Source organism: Typopeltis vanoorti, chromosome 4, assembly GCF_054136105.1.
Source record: "Typopeltis vanoorti isolate ZY-2024b chromosome 4, IOZ_Tvanoo_1.0, whole genome shotgun sequence".
NCBI classification, from domain to species: domain Eukaryota; kingdom Metazoa; phylum Arthropoda; class Arachnida; order Uropygi; family Thelyphonidae; genus Typopeltis; species Typopeltis vanoorti.
In genome coordinates this window covers 9,854,339-9,875,533 of record NC_143552.1, presented here as the reverse complement: position 1 = coordinate 9,875,533, position 21,195 = coordinate 9,854,339, and the positions used below count along the sequence as shown (strand labels likewise).

General features: G+C 36.9%; 1 protein-coding gene across 1 annotated transcript in view; it reads right to left on the bottom strand.

Annotated features, from left to right (window-relative positions):
* Window positions 1-21,195, bottom strand: part of LOC150107097 (DDB1- and CUL4-associated factor 5) — a 302,448-nt gene that overhangs the window by 131,282 nt on the left and 149,971 nt on the right. The window contains exons 6-7 of the mRNA XM_090390998.1: window positions 12,349-12,562; window positions 4,806-4,878 (exon numbers count right to left, since the gene is read on the bottom strand). Coding sequence (XP_090247124.1) covers window positions 4,806-4,878; window positions 12,349-12,562 — 287 coding nt within the window. The remainder of the gene's footprint in view (window positions 1-4,805; window positions 4,879-12,348; window positions 12,563-21,195) is intronic.

Below are 21,195 nucleotides of genomic sequence, written 5' to 3'. Positions count from 1 at the left end.
TTCACTCACACACACACACACTTATATATATATATATATATATATATATATATATATATATATATATAGCAGGTTTTTTGCAAGCAGAGTGGTGAATTATTGGAATGCCTTGCCTGAAAGTGTGGTGTCTGCAGAAGGTGCGGAATGATGAGCTGTGTGCAGTGGTGAGCTATGGAAATTTTAACAAAGGGCTCGCATCGTCGAGTAAAAAAAAAAAAGGGGGGGCTAATTTAGCTCTTATAATACTTATATTGAGACTTTGTAGAGCTTTTGACAGATATGATAATTCCTGTAGATATCAATCATTAATGCTAGATCTTTTAAAAATTCCAAATTGAGAAGTCGGTTTAAAAAGCCCTTATATTAATTGTTTGATGCAAAATGCTTGTATAAAGCTGAGTAATTTCTCCACACAACAAGAGCCGTTTGTAAACTGCAAGCTGCCCATCGTGGTCCAAACACACAGCCGATCTTTAAAATTTCGATACCAAGGCCTTTTGCAATCGTATTTAATTCTCGATGATTTTTTGGTGATTGATGATAAAAAGCATATAATTTATCCATATATATTTCAAAATGATTTATTTCTTTAATGTTTTTTTATCAAATCGTCTAATGCTAATTGTAAACGATGAGCTACGCAATGCCAAATCACAATGTTGGGAAATCTTTGTAAAAGTTTGATTGCAACACCTGATTTGTTTCCTAACATTACACTAGCTCCATCAGAACAAAATGCAATGAGATGATTTTTAAAATAGTTATCAGAAAATCAATATGAATTTAAAGTGGCAATTATAGTAGCATGTATACATTCTGCAGTGGCATTTTCTAGTTCTACAAGATTATTAAACAAGAAGAACAAGGGGCTTGCAAATTTGAGAAAAATTTAACAATGGGCTCACGCGAGCCCCTTATAGCTCACCACTGGCTGCCTGTATGACAAGGGACCTCCTAGATGAATCCGACTCCATGGGGTCTTAGGGTAATAATAATAATTTTCTCCAACAAGGCTATATCATCTGTATATAGAGTCATCCCGACACACGTGAATCCGGAGTTATGCGGTTTCATATATGTATGTATTCCCATCCTACCTCACCACTAGTCGTATCTTTCCGGTGCCGGCCATATTCGCCAGAGTCGCACATGCTGTGAACAAGCACTGACTGTTTCGTGCGGTCTCCAATCATACACGATTTTTACAGTCTACAAACCTTGCATTTGTTTAATGTTATGTTCTTGATAAAAATTTTATCACATAAAAAATAATAATGTCGTCCAAAGGAAGCAAGTCCGATTCTTCTACAGACAGCAAGAAAAGAAAAACATTGACTTTGGAAACAAAACTCAACATTATTAAGGATTTTGAAGGCAGAATGAAAATTTGTGAGCTAGCAAAGAAGTTTGATCTACAGGAATCCACAGTAAGAACAATCATAAAAGAAAGGTTTACAGATTTCGGAGGCATAGATTCTAATGAGGAACGAATTGTAGCCACAAGGTAAGGAATAAAAAAATCATTAGCTTGTATGAAGAAATTTTGCGTGACAAGAAAAAGACATTACCGTCAGATGAATCTATTAGATTTTATGAAACCATTGACATCAAAATAACTTTCTTTTTTTTTATGTACGAAAAACTACAATTATGATTATATTTCTTAAAAAATATAGGCATTTTTGTAAACCTTTGGTCCCAATTAACTAATATGTTGTATGTTTGTATGCAAAATTATACCTGAGTTACGCGAATTCGACTTATGTGCTTTTTGTTGGTCCCACCTATTGCGTAACTTCGGGGTATGACTGTACTAATATTACTGTTCTGTTTGTGCTATCTTTCATAGTTTCTCAGATATATTTTTCTAATGCTAAATTAAAAAAGGATGGATGAACTTTACCACGAGTTGCCCCAGTCCTGAAAGTACTTCAGGCGCAAACTTTGTTTGCTTACACTTGGATAAAGGATAAAACCAAATTATAATTAGTAGCATAGCCAAGTGAAAATATTTCCATAAGAAATGGGCTGCTGAGTTTAAACATGGCTGTACCAACCTTGAAGATGATCCATATGAAGGACATTAAAAAACTAAGAACCACAGAAATCATTGATCAAGTGCATGATATGGTATTGGATGACCGGTGAGTCAAAGTTCCTGAAATTGCTGAGACTATAGGCATTTCAAAAGAACATGTAGGACATATTTTGCATGAACAATTGTGAATGAAAAACCTTTGCACAAGATGGATGCCAGGCTTGCTCACAGCAGATCAAAAATGCATTCGCATGAAAATCTCTGAACAGTGCTTGGAGTGTTTTAACAAGGATAAAACTGATTTTGTGCATCGATTTATTACTATGGATGAGACATGGATTCACCATTACACAACATAATCCAAACAGCTGTCAAAACAGTGGACAGAAGCTGGTTGTTCAGCGCCAAAGAAGACAAAATCAGTTCCATCATCATGAAAGGTCATGGCATCGGTGTTTTGGGATGCTAAAGGCATTTTGTTTATTAATTATCTTGAAAAGGGTAAAACAATAACCGGGAATACTATTCCAATCTTTTAACCAGACTAGATGAAAAAATTCGTGAGAAAATAACAGGTTTGCAGAAGATAAAAATCATCTTTCATCAGGACAATCCACCTACCTACAAAGGTGTTTTGGCAATGGGAAAATTAAGGGATCTGCACTATTAATTGTTGGAACATCCACCCTATTCCCCAGATTTGGCTCCCTCTGACTTCTATCTCTTCCCAAAACTAAAACTCTTCCTCGCTGCTCAGCATTTTTCTTCGAACCAAGAGGTGATTGCAGCTGTAGAAGGTTATTTTGCAGATCTTACTGAGAACCACTACAGTGACAGGATAATGGTGCTGGAGCATTGCTGGAATAAATGTATTAGTCTTAAAAAAGATGATGTTGAATAATAAAAATTATTTTGAAATTATAAATTCGTTTATTTATTGTTAGGTCAAGAACTTTTCAGACCATCCTCGTATGATACTGTATGAGGGTCAACATGGTTTTGTGAAGGGTTGTTACCAACTTTTTACAGTTTTATAAAGGAAATGGCTACAAGATTTTGTGAAGGCATTTGAAGAATACCTAATGAAACACTGTTACGCAAATTAGAATAAACAGGCATGGATATATTTTTTTTTTTTAATGTTGGGCCCACATACAGGAGGTTGGCTGGTCAACCTATAGTACGTTAGTACTGTATATGGGTGATGGGTTGTGAAAGGAGAAACTTGTTTACATTTGATTTGAATGCCTGTATATTGTATTCCTTAGGAAATACGTGGGGGAAGACTGTTCCACAGTACTGCAGTAGCAGGGATGAATGAGAAGGAAAAGAAACTTGTTCTGTGGGTTTTGAGGTGTACTGTAAAAGGATGTTGGGCGGCAGCTGTACGTGTTCCAATGGGCTTGGTACAGGGTGGAGGAATTATTGATGCTGTTCCAGATGAACCTTTCCTGTGAAAGTATTTCATTTATAGAATATACAGATACAGAGACCAAGCGTCTATGTGAAAGTGGGGGAGCGAGTTGGTTAGGGATGGATCATTTATTAGTCTGAGGATGCAATGGTTGTGATGTGTTTATGCCAGGAGAGACTTGATGTCACTGGATATAACACTGGTTAAGTGTATAAGAGGGTAGCTGCTGGACAGATATCAAAAAGTGGCACATGGAGGGGCAGAATCGAGGCAAAAACAAAAACAGGTGACTTGCGGTATGCCACAAGGTTCAGTGTTGGGACCATTGCTGTTTAATTTGTACATAAATGATATAGGAAATAACCCGAAAGGAAATATGCAGTTGTTTGCTGATGATGCAAAATTAGGTAGAATAATAGTTAATCAAGGCAATGTGGAGATTTTGCAGGACGATTTAAACAGGCTGTCAGTATGGGCAAAAGATAATGGGTGTCAGTTTAATGGCAAGAAATGTAAAGTTATGCACTTTGGAATAAATAGATTACAAGCCGTTTATCACCTTGATGGCACTGAATTCCAGGAAATAGATGAAGCTAGAGATTTAGCAGTGGTGGTAGACAGAGAGTTAGAGAACATACTGCTAAATATGCTAAGGTAGCTCATAAGATTAGTTGCCTATTGAAGAACACATTAACAAGTAGAGATAAGGAAGTTTTAATTCCTCTTTATGAGGCCTTGATATGCCCACATCTGGATGACTGTGCTCAAGTGTGGTCCCCAGGGTTTCTTGGGGATGTTGAAGTGGTGGAGAGGATTCAGAGGTGAGTAACCAAGATGGTGAGTGGCCTGTGCCCTATGAGGATAGATTGAAGGTGTGTAGATTGCAGAAATTGGTTGATAGGATAAAAAGAGGGGATATGATAGAAACATTTAAGTTGCTTAAAGGATTTTATAGGCTATGTGCAGGAGAAATGTTTCAGCATTTGGCTAGAGGAACCAGAACAAGGGGTCATCAATGGAAGTTGAATAAAGGTGTGATCAGTAGGGGTGTGAGGACTAAATTTTTTGCTTGGAGAGTGGTGAATGTATGGAATGGGTTGCCAGAGTCAGTTGTGAGCACTTTTTCTGTTAATGGGTTCAAGGAGAGGTATGACAGATTGTGTGGATAGATTGGGTCTCCCACAATGAGTCTTCGAACCCCATGAGGTGTCCATATAATAATATAATTAAAAAACAAGTTCTATTATTACTGAAAAAAAAAACTGCTTTTAAAGAGTCAAAAATAGGTTCAACTTTTATTTGATTCAAACAGAGAATTAAAATAATAATAATAATAAAAACAATAATACTGACCTTTTTTTGAACATGTTTCCTCAGGTATTTTCCACATATATAATTTGAAATCATCAGAACCGGAAAGAACATACTGGAAAAATAAAAATTTGAGGAGAAAAAAAATTACCTATAAGAAATGTTATCTGAAACCTTTCTGATGACATATCAGCAACATTTAGTCATTTTTCTAAATTATGAAATCAGTTACATGTATATATCAAATATGATTTATATGTTTAAAAAAAAAAAGATTAGTACAATTTAGCAATCAGAACTTTAGTATAATTCGATTTTTATACACATTAGTAGGAATTTTTTTGGGGGGGGGGACTTAAGGATAAAAATAGATAACTAGGAGACATCTTGCAAGGAATGTGGAGAAAGACTAAGACTTCCAACCCAATATCCAATTTTATCATCCTGATATACACTTCACTACTGTGTATGATTGGGACTCAGCAAAGCAAATTATATTCGGTATTGGTTTAATTCACATACCCATTTAATTGTAGATGACCATTTTATTATGATAGTACAGTAAAGTCCTCTAGTATATATATATGGCTATAAAAATTAATCAAAACAGTATTTTCAGATTTTTTAGATTCAAAAACCCATATCTAATGCTGACCTGCCATCTACATTTAAAGGCCCTGGTAGTGGAATTCAGTAGTTTTGGCAAACTATTTTTGATGGTTACATAAAATAAGAATCTTAATGGGGGGGGGGGGAAGAGAGAATCGTTCCGATTCAGATTTGGCCAATGTAAAAGGGCTTCGCAACTTTCTTTGAAAAGGCTTTCATATTTAAACCTGCATCTATAGAGAAGACGAGTTTCATTCCACTGAATACTGTGTTTAGTGTCAATACCATGTTGTTCCAGAACAGACTTTTGAGATTTCATGTATTCGATATAATACTGATGTTCATTAATTCTTTTTTCCACAGAATGGCCTGTTTTCCCAAAGTAAGACCCACTGTGAATTGTATGGACTCTCCCACCTATAGAATTGCTAAATTTCTGTCACGTTTATTAACTGCCCATACTGGACAATTCAGATCATTCCATTCTTAAAATTCTGCGATTTAAGCAATATAGTTTCTAAAATCCATACGAATCACACATGTGCAGACCTTCTGAGTTACTACTTGGGTTTTCATCTTCCCCTGTTTGGAGTTAAAGATTATACAGGTCCCAAAGCTAAGATTGTTCCTGAATACTACAACACTCTATGCTTAACTCTAAGATTGCTAAAACACTCTGGAATTGACATTCTTTCCATTAAAAAAAGTAAAATTTGGTATATAGAAATCTTTAATCTCTTTCACTGTGAAGTTCCACAGTTAGGTACTGACAACAATATTTTGTTTCATAACTTGATGGAGTTCCAAGGGTACCCTAACAGGAGGGATTTCACTTGAAGAATTGCATATGCCTGCCTTCCAGTCAATATCATCAAACGGAAGAACAGATGTCACAGATTGGAGATCCAATCTGTGACATCTGTTACCAACTGAAAACAATAGAGCATGCATTCTACAGCTGCACTCTTGCCATGCATATTTGGAACAGATTATGTAATGTGTTGGGCATTCCATTACTTACAACAGAACAGGTTATTTATTTATTTATTTTGCAGTACCCACTGTAATATGTGTGCTAATACTTGTTATTTATATTTATTCCTTTCTTATTCTCACTATTCCTTCTTACTATTGCGTACTTAGTTTATCTACCTTTCGCATTACGAGTTTTATGCTTATGGATTCTAGAAAATTTATTTGATAAGACTGTGCCACAAGTATCTTTTCATTGGCAAAAAACTCAATAATATGGCCAGTTGACTTCTCTCTCTTTTTCTCTAACACAAATTCCTTCAGTAAAACTTTACACAAACAGTCGTAGTCTATTTGCACTTAACTATACGCGTTGGCTATCTTACATGGTTTCCTGCCCTTAAGTTCGCTTTATTTAGCAACAGTGCATTGTAAAATAAACAATCAGGCGGCACTCTATTGACATATAATTAAAACATTTATTTACATAAAAAAAAAGTACATTAAATAAGTGATAGGGAGGTTACTCTCCCTCTACCTATCCTTATACTTTTGGTATAAAGAAACAAACTTCATCATCATCATCAAATTCCTGCCATGTACCCTCAAGGGGTGTACAGGATATGATAGTACTACATGAAAAAAATTACATCATTATTAATTTTCTATCTACAATTCTCCTCCAAATCAGTCTGTTACTTGTCAACACTCCAACATTATCAGATCTTATATTTCTATCGTCTAAAGCACTTTGTACCGTATCAATCCACCTATAACTTGATCTTCCTCTGGGTTGTTTTGCTGCCAACCTGGCAGAGAACACTTGTTTTGCTAATCTTTCCTCGCCCATTCTGTTTAAGTGACCATACCACCTGAGATTAGCTCTGCTAACGCATTCCTGGATGCTGACAATGTCAAGTTCTTTCCTAATATCTTCGTTTTTAATATGATATTGCCATTGATGCTATCTGTTCATGCCTATAATCTTTCTCAGGACTCTCATATCTGTGGTCTCTAGTCTTTGGTCAAGTGTTTTACTTCTGACCTAGCTCTCAGATCCATAAGTTAAAACTGGTTTGAACACTGTCTTGTATACAGCTAATTTAGTGTTCCGACTAATTTCTCTCTTATTCCATATGAATTTATTCAATTGACTTCCCACAATACCAGCTTTGCTGATTCTGTTGCCTATTTCTATATTTAATTTACCATCTTCAGTAAAAATCGTGCCTAAATAGCTGAAATGTTTTACTTGTTCCACAGGTTCTCCATTCGCAACACAGTTGACATTTTCAATGATTCTGTTTATTTTCATTGTCTTTGTCTTTTTATTGCTGACCTTCATACCATATCTATTACAACAGCTATTCAATTTAGTCAGAGAATCTTGCAGACTTGTAGTGGATTTATTTAGAAGTATAACATCATCCGCATAAAGCAAAGAGCTGACATTAACATCTCCAATTTTGATATCATGTTTAATACCACTTTCCTTCATAATGTGATACATATAGATAATGAATAACAGAGGACATAATGTACATCCTTGTCTGACACCAGATTTAACATTAAACCATCTTCCTGTACTTCCTTCAATTCTAACTGCTGACTTACAACTCAAATAAAGACTAAGTATTGTTTGATATAATGCCCCACTGACACCATATAACTGCAGCGTATTGAATAGCTTCTCTCTTGGCACCTTGTCATATGCCTTTTCCAAATCGACAAAACTTAAATACAGATCTTTGTTATATTCCCATGCTTTCTCGACTATTTGTCGTAAAGTGAAGATCTGATCCTGACAGCCTCTATTTGGACTGAATCCAGCTTGTTCTTCAAGCTTTTCTTACACAATTCTTCTCAACCGTTTCTCAAGTATACTTGCATAGATCTTGCCAGGAACACTCAGTAGGGAAATACCTCTGTAATTCTCACATGCAATTTTATTTCCCTTTTTATATATGGGTACTATGAGAGCTCTACTCCAATCATCAGGAATTATTCCCTCTGTCCAGGCTTTCTAAACTATGCAGTGCAACCACTGTAAGACTCTTATACCACCATACTTCAGCATTTCTGGTCGAATATCATCTACTCCTGCTGCCTTTCCACATTTCAAGATTTTGATGGCTTTTTCTACTTCAAGTATGGATATGAATTCCTGACTGCATGCCTGGTCAGTGTTTTTTACCACTGTGCTGTCATTACTGCTTGTTTCATTTAGCAGTTTTTCAAAGTAATTACTCCATACTTCAAGGATATCTTTTTCTCCCGTCTTCATGTCACCTTTATCATCTGTAATTCCTTTTACAGCACTCTTTCCTCCATTCCTAAGCTTCTTCAACAACCTCCAGAATATTTTGCCACCTTCTTGATATTTATTTTCTATATTCTTGCCAAAGTCCTCCCATGACTTTTGTTTAGCTAGTTTTACACAGTGTTTAGCATTCCTGCATTTGTCTCTATATTCTCTAAGAGCACAAGCTGACTTATTTCACAGGAACTTTTGGTATGCTTTCTTCTTTTCCTTCACTGCCTCTTTAACTTCCTGTGTCCACCAGGGGGTTCTGACTTTTTTATCCTTACAGACAACCTCATCACATGCCTCTCTGGCAGAATCAATCAATGTTTTCTTCAGAGTTTGCCACTGAATCTCCAAGGTTTGATTCCTGTTCTCAAACTCTTTCATTTTTTCTTCAATAATCTTTGTGTATTTTAGTCTACAGTTCACATCTGAGAGCTGCTCAACTTTGATTCGCTTTAAAACTTTCTTACATGTTATTCTTTTCAATATGAAATTCAATTTTATCCTGCTCAAGACTAAATAGTGATCGCTTCCAATTTCAAATCCTCTGTACACTCTGGTGTCCTGCACCATGGAGAAAACATCACTATCAACAATAACATAGTCAATGAGACTTTTCTTATTCCTTGCCTCTTCTCTCCATGTGAATTTGTGCACATTTTTATGTTGGAACATGGTGTTAGTAATAACCAGTCCATGTCCTGAGCAGAAATCCAACAGATATTTGCCATTATTATTAGCCTTGCTCTTTTCTCCAAATTTTCCCAAAATATTTTTGTATGTCTCACAATCATTTCCTACTCTGCTATTTAGATCCCCAACAAGGACCAACTTTTCCTTTTTCATTGTGTCAGTTGCTTTTTCTAAAGCCTCAAAAAATTCTTCCACTTCTACCTTAGTAGAACCTTCTGTGGGACCATAGGCACAAATAAGTCTCATTGTCCAGTTCCCCATTCTCATATTTGCCCACATTACTCTACTTGAGACTGACTGCCATTCAAGAAGATTAGCCTCGTATTTTGTGTTGAATATTATGGCTACTTCTTTTCCTTGATTGTCATTGCCTGAATATAACATTTTGTATTTATTGCTCAGAAAGATCTCACCAGTTTAAACTTTCCCTTTTCAATACTAAATGACTATACAATATAATTACTCTGTTACGTCTCTGCTAAAAAAAAATTGCCGAGACTAATTTACTCAAAGAGATTAGCTAGCTATGGCAAGTTATCTTACAATTTATATTTCAGTTAACAACAAATCAGAGGACTCTCTTATAGATATTTCTTATTACTATTTCTTATCAGTCCATTGATGACATATCTCTTAGATTACAAAAAGAATGTACATTAAAGGATGTAATACACTTACAGAGGCTCTTTGTCATGACACCTTCCAAAAGTCCCTATGGTTTTTTTTTTCCATCTCAGGTTTCCGTCTGGAGAGTCTTGTTTCAGGGGACATTTCATTGGAATATCAGCAGGTCTTGGACTACAATCTTCCCGGTACTCAAAAGCTCAGGCAAGAAGTTTCAGCATACAGGCTTGAAGATCACTGTGCGGCTTTTGGCTTCAGTTGACTTCCTACAGCACTAGGACATCCGCCCGGCACTTGGCTTCGGCTGTTCTCCCAATTTTTTCCCTGGTGTGGGTTTGCTGTAAAATCTTTTCCTCTGGGTCTGACTGCTTCTGGTTCTCTGCCGACTGCCTCTGGCTCTCTTCGGTAAGTGCTTCGCCTCTCCTCTTAGTAACTGTGGCTTGCCTCCCTTCTTGATAACTGTGCCTCGCCTCTCCTTTCTTCGGTAACTGGATCTGGACTCTCCTCTCAATGTTCGGCTCAGTCCCCTTTTATTTTCCCTTCTCAGGACCTTGCACCAAGGGTTGTAAACCCTGAAGAAATCGACAGTTCTAATTGATCTTTTTGTTAAGGCCAACCTGTTCTTTCTTCTCCTCTGTGCACTCTTTTTTCCTTGTCTTGTCAGACAGCAGAAACTTCTCTGAAACTAGCAGATCTCTTTGATACTAGCTTTGAGGGTGTTCATGCGCAGAGCTCGCAAACAACTTTCTCACACACTTAATTGTAAACAACTTTCTTGTGCTCTTATACATAGCTATTATACAAAGCTTCCAATGGCAAAGCATTGCCTTTGACATTCTAGAACTTTAGTTAAAACAGAAAATACAATCAATTCCCATAGGGTTATTTACATTAATCTTTAACATAAAATACATAGAGATAAACAAGGTTATTTTTGTAACAGTTCTCATGAGACTTGACCTTGGTAAAAATGATGCAAAGCGCTTTGGTATTTCTAAGCTACATCGAGTTTTACACCACCACCACCTGTCAGCAATGGGAGAGAATTTTGATTTTTATAATTAATGAATTAAAATACCATTTATGGAAGGTTAGAAAGAAACATGGATTTGAAAACCAGCAATATGACATCCAAATGCTTTATAATATTGTATTGTGGAAATTTAATTGTTCAGTTAGACGATTTTTGTATTTAGAAAGAAGCATTCTAGGAGATATAAAATTTATCACTAGATGGTGTAGACCACTCATATTTTTCAATAATCACCAGGGAGAGATAAAATTTTATCTATTCTTGCTATGAGAGGTTTTTTAAATAGTTCCGTCCTCTTAATTCAATGTAGTATTTTAGTCAATTGCAGGGATGACTGGAGAGCAATCCTAGGAAGTTAACCCAGATTGGGGTAACCACCTGTGCTTGTTTCAATTGGTATTTTGGTTGTTCACCTAAATGAGATTGATGAAAAAGGAAAACTGATAGTCTTTTGGCTACATGATGATATAAAAGAGCTGAGGCCTTTTCTCTATCTCTCATGCTACTATCTGTCTTTCTTTCCCCTAATACTATCAGGCTCTCTTGCACCCCTATACTAACTACTCTAGGCCTATGATGAGCAGCCCTTTTTCACCTCAATGTCGAAGGGGCACTACCGGTCTGGGTAGTGGCCCTTGCAATAATGCATACCATTATACATGTCCATAAGGAGATATTCTTTGCATTATGGGATACTAAAGCAAGTGATGTGAAGTCATTAGCTTCTTTACGCAAGTTGCTTCAGTCCTCAAAATAGTTCAGGCACAAACTTGTTTGCTTACACTTGGATAAAGGATTAAACCAAGTATATAATTTCTTGGTATCTTTAATTTATACATCAAAAACAGTTTTAATAATATTCATTTATAACACATGGCAACAGTTTTTAAATGGATATCCACCGACTGCCATATGTAGCTTGTATTTCCATTCCTTTGATTTGCTTGTTTCTACACCCACTGATGATGTACTGTTATTTTTCATACAAAATATCTGTACTTTCATTTCATTAAAGTTAATTACTGTGGTTATCATGTAATTTATTGTTTATAGTCATGCCACAGGTACCTTTAAAGGTCAGATTTCATTTCTTTGCCATACTATTCATGATGTTACTACATGAATAATAATAAGAATATAATTTCTTGTTAAGCATAATTAACTATAAAGCAAACTCAACTACACACTTATAAAAACAAGAAACTACTTGAAATATTATAGATTATTTTGAAAAAATAGCTTATCCTTCAGCCCAGTGATTTTCTGTTATTACTGGACAACAACTATCTACTGGCCAAAAAATAAAGTGCACACAAACAGGCAAATACTCTAATTTATTTCTTTACCTGATCATTATCTCCAGCAAAACAACAACTCTTCATTGTACAAGAATTGTAGTAACCAGCATGGTCAAACTCTGCCAAAGGATATGGAGAGCTGATGTGGTAGAGGACAGGAGGTAAACGTCTTCTAAGAGCCAGGAGGTTAGTACCCAAGCTATTAAATCGAACACTCATTGAGCTCTGGCTGGAAAGGTAAGCACCATATTTCAGAAGGCAGCTGCAAATTGGAAATAAAAAAATAAGGTATAAAATCAAGGGGAAAAACTTCATTTAAACAAATAAACACCAAGTAGCTTTAAGTTCACAATTAAGATACAAATATTAGATATTTAATTAAAAAAAGATGCCTTTCAAAGGGGAAAAAAAATAGCATGCTAAGAAAAGTGTATAGTAGAAATTTTTTTTTTTTTTAATACAGTCAGTCCTTGACTTATAACAGGGTTCCATTCCAATGATCCTATCATAAGTCAAAAATCACTATCTGACTTATAAGGATATTAACAGATAACATGCCTGAATATCCATATACTGTATTTTTTTTATATTTTTTAATTGATTTTACTCTTTGCTTATAATGAAATAATACAACATACAATCAGAACATAAAATCACTGTACACAGTACTGTACTGTAATGAAAGGAATGAAACATATAATGCTTCTGTATGTTTATGGTCAGATGGAAACACATGCAGAGAATAATTCTTCAAAGCTGCTGCTTTATTAAGTGGACAATTTATCTAAGGGAAAAGGAGAGGCTAGTTCAATAAATTCTTCAATTTCAGGAATTGCAAAACGTGTTCTGAGGATGGCTCACTAGATGCATAACATGTGGAAAGCCCAGGCTCATCTTCAGAGGATGATGTAAACATCAGGAGTGGGCTTCTTTACAAACTTATGTCCAACTTACACTGCATAGTTTGCCTTTTCTTTTCTGTATAAATTTCTCAGTAGCAAGCAATTGTAATTTGCATCATCTACTTTGCTCTCTCTCTCTCTCTCCCTCCTCATGTTGGAGTCCATTTCTATTTCTGCATTAAGAGGTAAATGCCATGCCTCTGCTGATTTTTTACTAAACTTTTTTATTTTGGGATTGCCTCTTCATGTTCTGCTTTTCTCTCCCATCCCCTTTTCTATAAGGTCTTCATTTGTGAGCTGGAACCTCTGTAGCTCAGTTGGTCTAATTAAACAAGCCCTTTAGTTGAAAAGTCCCAGGTTCAAATCCCATCTATGACACGAGGAACCTTTATCAGTTGTTTTCAATCAAATGGTGAGTTAGCAAGTCTCATATGGAGGTGGAGGGTTTTCCTCATCCCTCAAACCACCCAGGAGAACACATGCAATTTATAAACAAAAATACATTAGAGCCAATAGCTTAATATTTGCTTCATGAGATGGGGCCATACCTCCCATAAGGGGCCTCACAGCCATTTTATCATACACTAATTAATTAATCTGTGAGCTCTTCTTCCACATCTGCCAATTGCTTTAAGTTTTCACTGTCAATCTCCAACTCCAGATCTTTAGCTAGCAGTACCATTTTGTCATAACCATCTTCTATACGGTTTTGCATTTGTCAACAGTGAAGATATGAACATATATTTTTGGAATAAAGACCATTCATATATTCTGATCTCATTTCATTCCATGTTCATTGCATAATGCAATATTATAACCCTTCGAAATGTCATGTTTTCTCACCCTCAGCAAAAGCATTTCTTAAATAATGTCATGAAGACACCAATAACACCTTATTCTACCGATTACAGGAATTATTATTATTATGAGCGACTCCAAGTAGTCCTTAGACAAATCGAGGGAGGCCCCAAACATCATGACCATCACAACTATTCGACATTCACACAGCACCCACAACAGACTCTGGTAGCTTATTCCACTCATTCACCACTCTAAAAGTAAAAAATCCAGCTCTAACACTCTTACTAACCACACTCTTGCCCAGCTTCCATGGATGTCCCCTAGTCCTCCACCACCAGTCCTGTTCTCAAAAATATCCTCTGAATTAATCCTATAGAAACCCTTCAGCAATTTGCTTCCGGGAATGATGAGGAAGACACTGACGTGTAGAAGTAGGGAGATTCTTGTTCCATTGTATAAGGCTTTGATTAGGCCACACATGGACTATTGTGCCCAGATTTGGTCACCTGGTTTTCAGAAGGATGAAGAGATGTTGGAAAGGGTGCAAAGGCGACTGACTAAGGTAGTTTCTGACCTCTGGAATGTCGAGTATGAGGAAAGATTGAAAAGATGTAATTTGCAGAGTCTAGTGGAGAGAAGGAAGAGAGGAGATATGATAGAGACCTACAAGTTGGTAAGCGGTTGTTATAGGATCAATGGTGGAGAAGTTCTACAGAGAATAGTGGGAGATCAGGGGAGAACCAGAGGTCATACCTGGAAACTGTATAAAGAGGGTGTGAGCAGGGGAGTGAGAGGCAGGTTTTTTTCGTGCAGAGTTGTGAATGATTGGAATGCCTTGCCTGAGAGTGTGGTGTCTGCAAGGAGTTTGAATGTGTTTAAGACCCGGTATGATGAGATGTGAGATAAAAGGACCTCCTAGATGAGTCTTTGACTCCATGAGGTCTTGTTTTAATAATAATAATAATTTGAATGTCTCAATCATATCTCCCCCTTTCCGCCTATCGACCAATTTCTGCAACCCACAAATCTTCAACCTGTTTTCATAAGGTTCATTCCATAGACCTGCTATCATCTTAGTCACTTGCCTCTGGATCCTCTCAACCTCTTCCCCATCAAGAAGAAACCTAGGTGACCAGATCTGGACACAGTAGTCGAGATGGGTTCTTATGAAGGCTCGATACAGAGGAACAATAACTTACTTATCTCTGCTCGTCAAAGTATTCTTCAACAACCAAGTGATTTGATGAGCTGATTTAGCCACTTTTGCAATGTGCCCCCTAAACTTCAACTCCCTATCCACCAACACTACCAAGTCCCTGGTCTCATCAATCTCCTGGAGTACAGTTCCAACAATGTGATATACTGCTGCTAATCTTTTCAGCCCAAAAATGCATAACTTTATATTTTGCCACATTAAATTGACATCCATTCTCCAATCCATCCAAATCATCCTGCAAAATTTTGACATCTTCTGCATTCACTATTGCCCGACCCAACTTTGCATCATCAGTGAACAAATGAACCGTTCCTCTCAGTTGCTTCCCTATATTGTTAATGAACAAATTAAACAGCAGTGGTCCAAGAAAAGAACCCTGCAGCACACACTAGTCACAGGTCGTCTTTTGGACTGAGTAAACTACTCTGTGGTATCTCTCCATCAACCACCCTCCTATCCATCTTACCAACCCTATATCCATTCCCATATGTTGCAGTTTATGGATTAGAATTCCATGTGGTATCCATCCTGTTAAAGGCTTTAGCCAGGTCCAGCAGTATCACTGTAAACCCTTTACCTTTATCCAGTTCAGCCGTCACTGTGTTATAAAACCTGAGCAAGTTACTGAGGCATGATCGACCCTTCACAAAACCATGCTGTCCCCCCATAGTGTATCTCATTTTCATCAATCCATTCCTTTATTTTTCCCTTGACTACTTTCTCCAAGACCTTGACAACGACTCCTGATATGTTGATCGGTCAGTAATTTGCAACAGTAGTCTTGGATCCTACTTTATGCAGTGGAACTATTTTCCCCCTCTTTCCTCCCCTTCGGGACTAAACCAGATCCGAGACTCAGATTAAACAATATGGTCAAGGGCACTGACAATTCTTCATGTAAGGCCCGTGTTCGTATACCATCCAATCCCACGGATGTATTCACATTAAGGTTCTGTAATAGACTATTCACCTCCACTTCATTCACCACAATTCCCATATAAACGAATGGTTCCTTCATTCCTTCAATGTCACCACCTGGATGATACTCTTGCAAAGTGCTCACTCAGTAATTCCACTATATCGACTGATTCAGTGACCTCCCTGCCATCGGCATTCCTTAAAATCATTCTGCCGTGTACAGTTTTTCTTTTACTTGCAGCATAATGAAAGAACTGTTTGGGATTCTCTTTAACTTGCATGGCTAATGTTCTTTCATAATCCGCTTTTGCTTTTCTTACCACACTTGTTACCCTTCTGGCCTGTGCTTTATACCATTTGTGTGCCTGCAGGTCACTTTTCTCCTTCAATTCCTTCCACAGTTGTTTCTTTTTTGCAACTCAAGTTTAATGGTGTTATTTATCCATTTAACCCCCACATGATTTACTATTCGGACTCTAGGTATACAGTTAGCCATAACCTCCTGCAAATGCTCCTTGACCTCTTCGCATGCCCTATCAACATACAGCCCTTGCAGTTGTACATGCCATGGCACTGAACCAAGCAATCTCCTAAGAAGCTTGTCATACTTGCCAGCACGGTAATTCCACGTGTATTCTGTCTTAATCAAAAATTTCATACATTTAGTCACCTCCCAGGTCAAGACCCTATGATCACTCACCAATAGGTGGCAACATGGTCATATTCATTACAGTCAAATTCTCACATGCTATTACTAGGCAATCTCGAACCCCTAGTATTTTCCATTACATGCTGTCTCAGATAGTTATCCCTTAGTAATTGAATAAAATCCATGTTACCATAGTTGAAATCCCCCATAATAATTACCCTCCTTCCACTCATTTCATCAATTTGTCTATGCATACTATCTCCACCATCTATTCCATCACCTGGTCTATAGCATCACTCAACTGTACATTTTGTTCCGTTAGTCTCAATCTCACACCAAATAGCCTCAAATGAACTCTTTTCACTATCCTGCAATACAATTTCTATTCTCCTTGGCTGCAGTTAATCAGCTATCATCAATAACACTCCTCCTCCCATTTCATTCTCTCTGTCCCTCCTGAACACACCATACCCTACACATTCTATCCCGCTAACTATATCATCTTCTGTCAGCCATGTTTCACTAATGCCAATAACCTGTGGCCAGGAAGAGCCAACCAAGGCCAAAAATTTTTTCCTTCTTGTTCCTAATACTCCTGGCATTAGTATACATGAAATGCAGTGGTCCATTTGTCCCACCCCTAACTATCCCATTCTGATTTCCTGTCCTTCGTACTAGCTCTGGCTCATTATATACATTCTTACGCTCAACTGCTTCACGATGTCTGTATATCCACTTCCTCCCCTCTTTAATAGTTCTAGTTTCCCTAATTTTGCACATCCAACTCTCACTTCACTCAGCAACACTTTTTCCAGTCTTTGCACACCAAATCCATTCAAATGTAAGCCATCCATCTTGTACAAATCCTTTCGCCCATCAAACTCACTCCACACAACACCATCTGCATAACCTGTGCATAAAGTCATTTGCGATTATGGCCCTCGTAAACTCCTCTCTGTCATATCGCGGCAACAAACTCACTATCCTAACTCTATCACTCTTTTCTTTCACTACCTCTAATAATTCCTTTAAGTCTTCTCTCATATCAAATTTATCTCCTTTCAAATCATTCGTTCTTGCTACAACTATCATTTCTTTCACCCTTTGCTTTTGCCCTCTAATACTCTTACTTACATTCTTAATTTTCGTACCCGGTAAGTACGATTTAGTCAAACTCTTATCTATCACATCTCTTACTAACGAATGAGGTGGTATTTGATGAACGTGTTGATAGGATGGCTGTAATTTAAGTATGTGATTGCATATAAAAATGTCCTAATTTAACTTAACTTTGAAGCATTTAGTTAAATATCTACAAAGACTGGGAAAGTTCTGGTATGTTCCTTTTCCTCCTCAACACACATCATCAATTAGTAAAATCAGTTTTAATGGACAAGCCCTGAAATTTGTTTTATTGCAATCCAACCCACAAAGTCATAGTACATATTAGTACAAAGACTATTAAAGAGCTGTCGATGTGTAATATATAGCCTCTTGCAGTCAAGTCATCTGCATCTTCCCGCAGTACAGGGTGACATGGCTAGCATTGACATCACAAAAGTGTACCTTCCCTAGTTGGAAGAAATGTTGATTAGACATCTAAGTGGTAGATGTCTTTCATTGCTCAGTGAAATACTACCTTGCTTATTAGAGACCTGAAGTGGATGCAACCATGTTTGGTCACTAGAGTAAGGATTCAGGTTTCAGGGGAATTGTTGAGGCCAAGTATGGACAAGAGACCAGATTCCCTCTATGTGGGTGGTACATTTGCATGTCTGTAACCTCTCACTGCATGCTCCATTTCTTTTTTTATCTCTTCATCATAATGGATCACAACCCAAAGAAATGTGATTTTACTGTAGACCACAAAAATTCTCCCAGAAAAAAAAAAAAAGTTCAAAAAACTATAAAAATCCAACCCAAAAAAACCCATAAGAAACAACAAAAATGAAACCAAAGAAAACTCAGAGTGAATGGTTTCCTCTCCTCAGATTTCCCTGCCAATGCTGAAGTACCCTAGGGTTCTGTTCTCTCACCCACTCTTTTCCTCTTGTATATAAATGACCTGCTCTCACAGACTTCCAATCATAACCACAATTTTGCTGATGACAGTACATTCCATTCATCCTTTTCATTTGACAAACCTTATAATGCTCAAGTATTAGAATCCTCAAGATCTACCACAAACAATGGCCTGAACTCTGATCTTCTAGTTATATCCCAATGGGTAAAAGACAACACTGTAGACTTCAATACTACTAAAACTCAGTCAGTCCCGTCTGATCTCTCACAAAAAAAAAAAGCTCGCCCCCCCCTTACCTTCACTAATACCCATATATCTAAACACAATCAGATTTCCCTTCTTGGACTGACCTATATCGCACAATTCAACTATAACTTCTGCAGCTACCAAAAAACCTGATGTACTTTTTTGCACAAGACTTCATGCCTTCACAGCTGCTAAATCTACACAAATACCAAATCTGTCCAACCATGGAATACTGTTTTGGGTGGTCCACCAAAATGTTTTCTAAGCTTGCTCAATTTTATCCAGAAGAGGGCAATCCAGTTAATAAATGATCATTCTCTCACAAACACAGACGTTCAGTTTCTGCCTTGTGCCTCTTCTACCGATACTTTCATGAATAGGACTCTGCTGAACTGGACATCATTATACTTCTACTTTCATCCAAAATCAACAGAATAAGAGCTACTGCTAACCAACACCCTTTTACAGTCCATCCTGAAACCCACTGAACCAATTCCACTTCCTTCTCTTTTATTCCATCTACTTCTGTTCTTTGGTGTTGAAAGTTTTTTCCACTTGGTTATACTATAAATTAAAGATGCCAATAAATTATATTCTTGGTTTAATTCTTTATCCAAGTGTAAGTAAACAAAGTTTGCATGTGAAGTGACTTCACATCTGGGCAACTTGTATATAGAAGGTAATAATTTCACATCACTTGCCTTAATATCCCATAATGCAAAGCACATATCCTCATGGAAACACTTTCAACATTTATTTCTAATCCAGAGTTCAAGTGTGACATCTTTTGGCTACTTGTATATGAAAATATGACCTCCCTAAATACGGTTTGCACCAACCATGGTAGGTGCAGAGCTTCCTTGTTTACTTGGGGAATAAGACCAAACTCATCTTGTGACTGTGGTGAGGATAACCAAACTATACAACATATCATGTTTAACTGTCCTTACAGAGCCTACACGGGACCAAGAATATAATTTCTTGGCTTATTTAATTTATGTTCTTTGTGTGCATGTGCTAAAAGAACAATCATGAGGACAAATGTATTATCTATAGTGTGGATGTGCTCTTCCAGCCAGTTTGCAGGTTTTTTGCAGAGACGCCCTCAGATTCCAAAAGGAAAGTAGCCCACCTATGTTATGAAGTCTGAACTGAAATGCCCATCAATGGCAGGCAATGTAAAATTTTTTTCAAAACTGCTACATTATCGTGAACATGAAATAAATATTCAGTCTGTGAAACATTTTATCCTAACTCGCAAGGTCAAAATGTTTAAAACTCAAGCTTCTACTGGGAAGGTGCTTCACTGACTATCTTTTACGGACAATAAAGGTCCAGAATGAAATCTGGGGGCTTTCAACTAGGACAATACTGTTACAATTGTGACATGATTATATGTACTAGCTACACAAGATTTTTTGCTTCCAGAATGGTGAATGAGTGGAATAAAACAGGCAGGCTTGAATGCTTGTTACTGAATGAGTTAAAAGGATGGGTATAATAAGCATTGCACAAATTATGGTTAATGCAGTGAAGGTGTTAGTGTATGAATAGTAGTAGAACGAATAATTATCTTCACTCATTATTAGACCATCACCCTGCTTACTAAAAGACTCAAATGGTTTGAAAAATATTTGGTTCAGTTTCTAGAACAAGCTTCCTGATTATCTAACCCTTAACTAATATATGGTACTAGTGTACAATAGATTTACAACATTTACTGAATGGAGTTTCACATAATAAAGTATTCTGTGGTACTATCAACATAAGAACCTTAAATGGCAAAGAAATGGAGCTAGCTGAGGAATTAGATAACTACCAGATCGACATAATAGAGGTGACTGAAACAAAAAAGACAACTGAAACAAAAAAGAAACAAATAAGTCAGCTTGTGCTCTTAGAGAATACAGAGACAAATGCAAGAATGCTAAATACGGTATAAAACTAGCTAAACAGAAGCCATGGGAGGACTTTGGAAAGAATATAGAAAATAAATATCAAGAAGGTGGCAAAATATTCTGGAGGTTGTTGAAGCTTAGGAATGGAGGAAAGAGTGCTGTAAAAGGAGTTAGATATGAGTGACATGAAAATGGGAGAAAAAGATATCCTTGAAGTATGGAGTAATTACTTTGAAAAACTG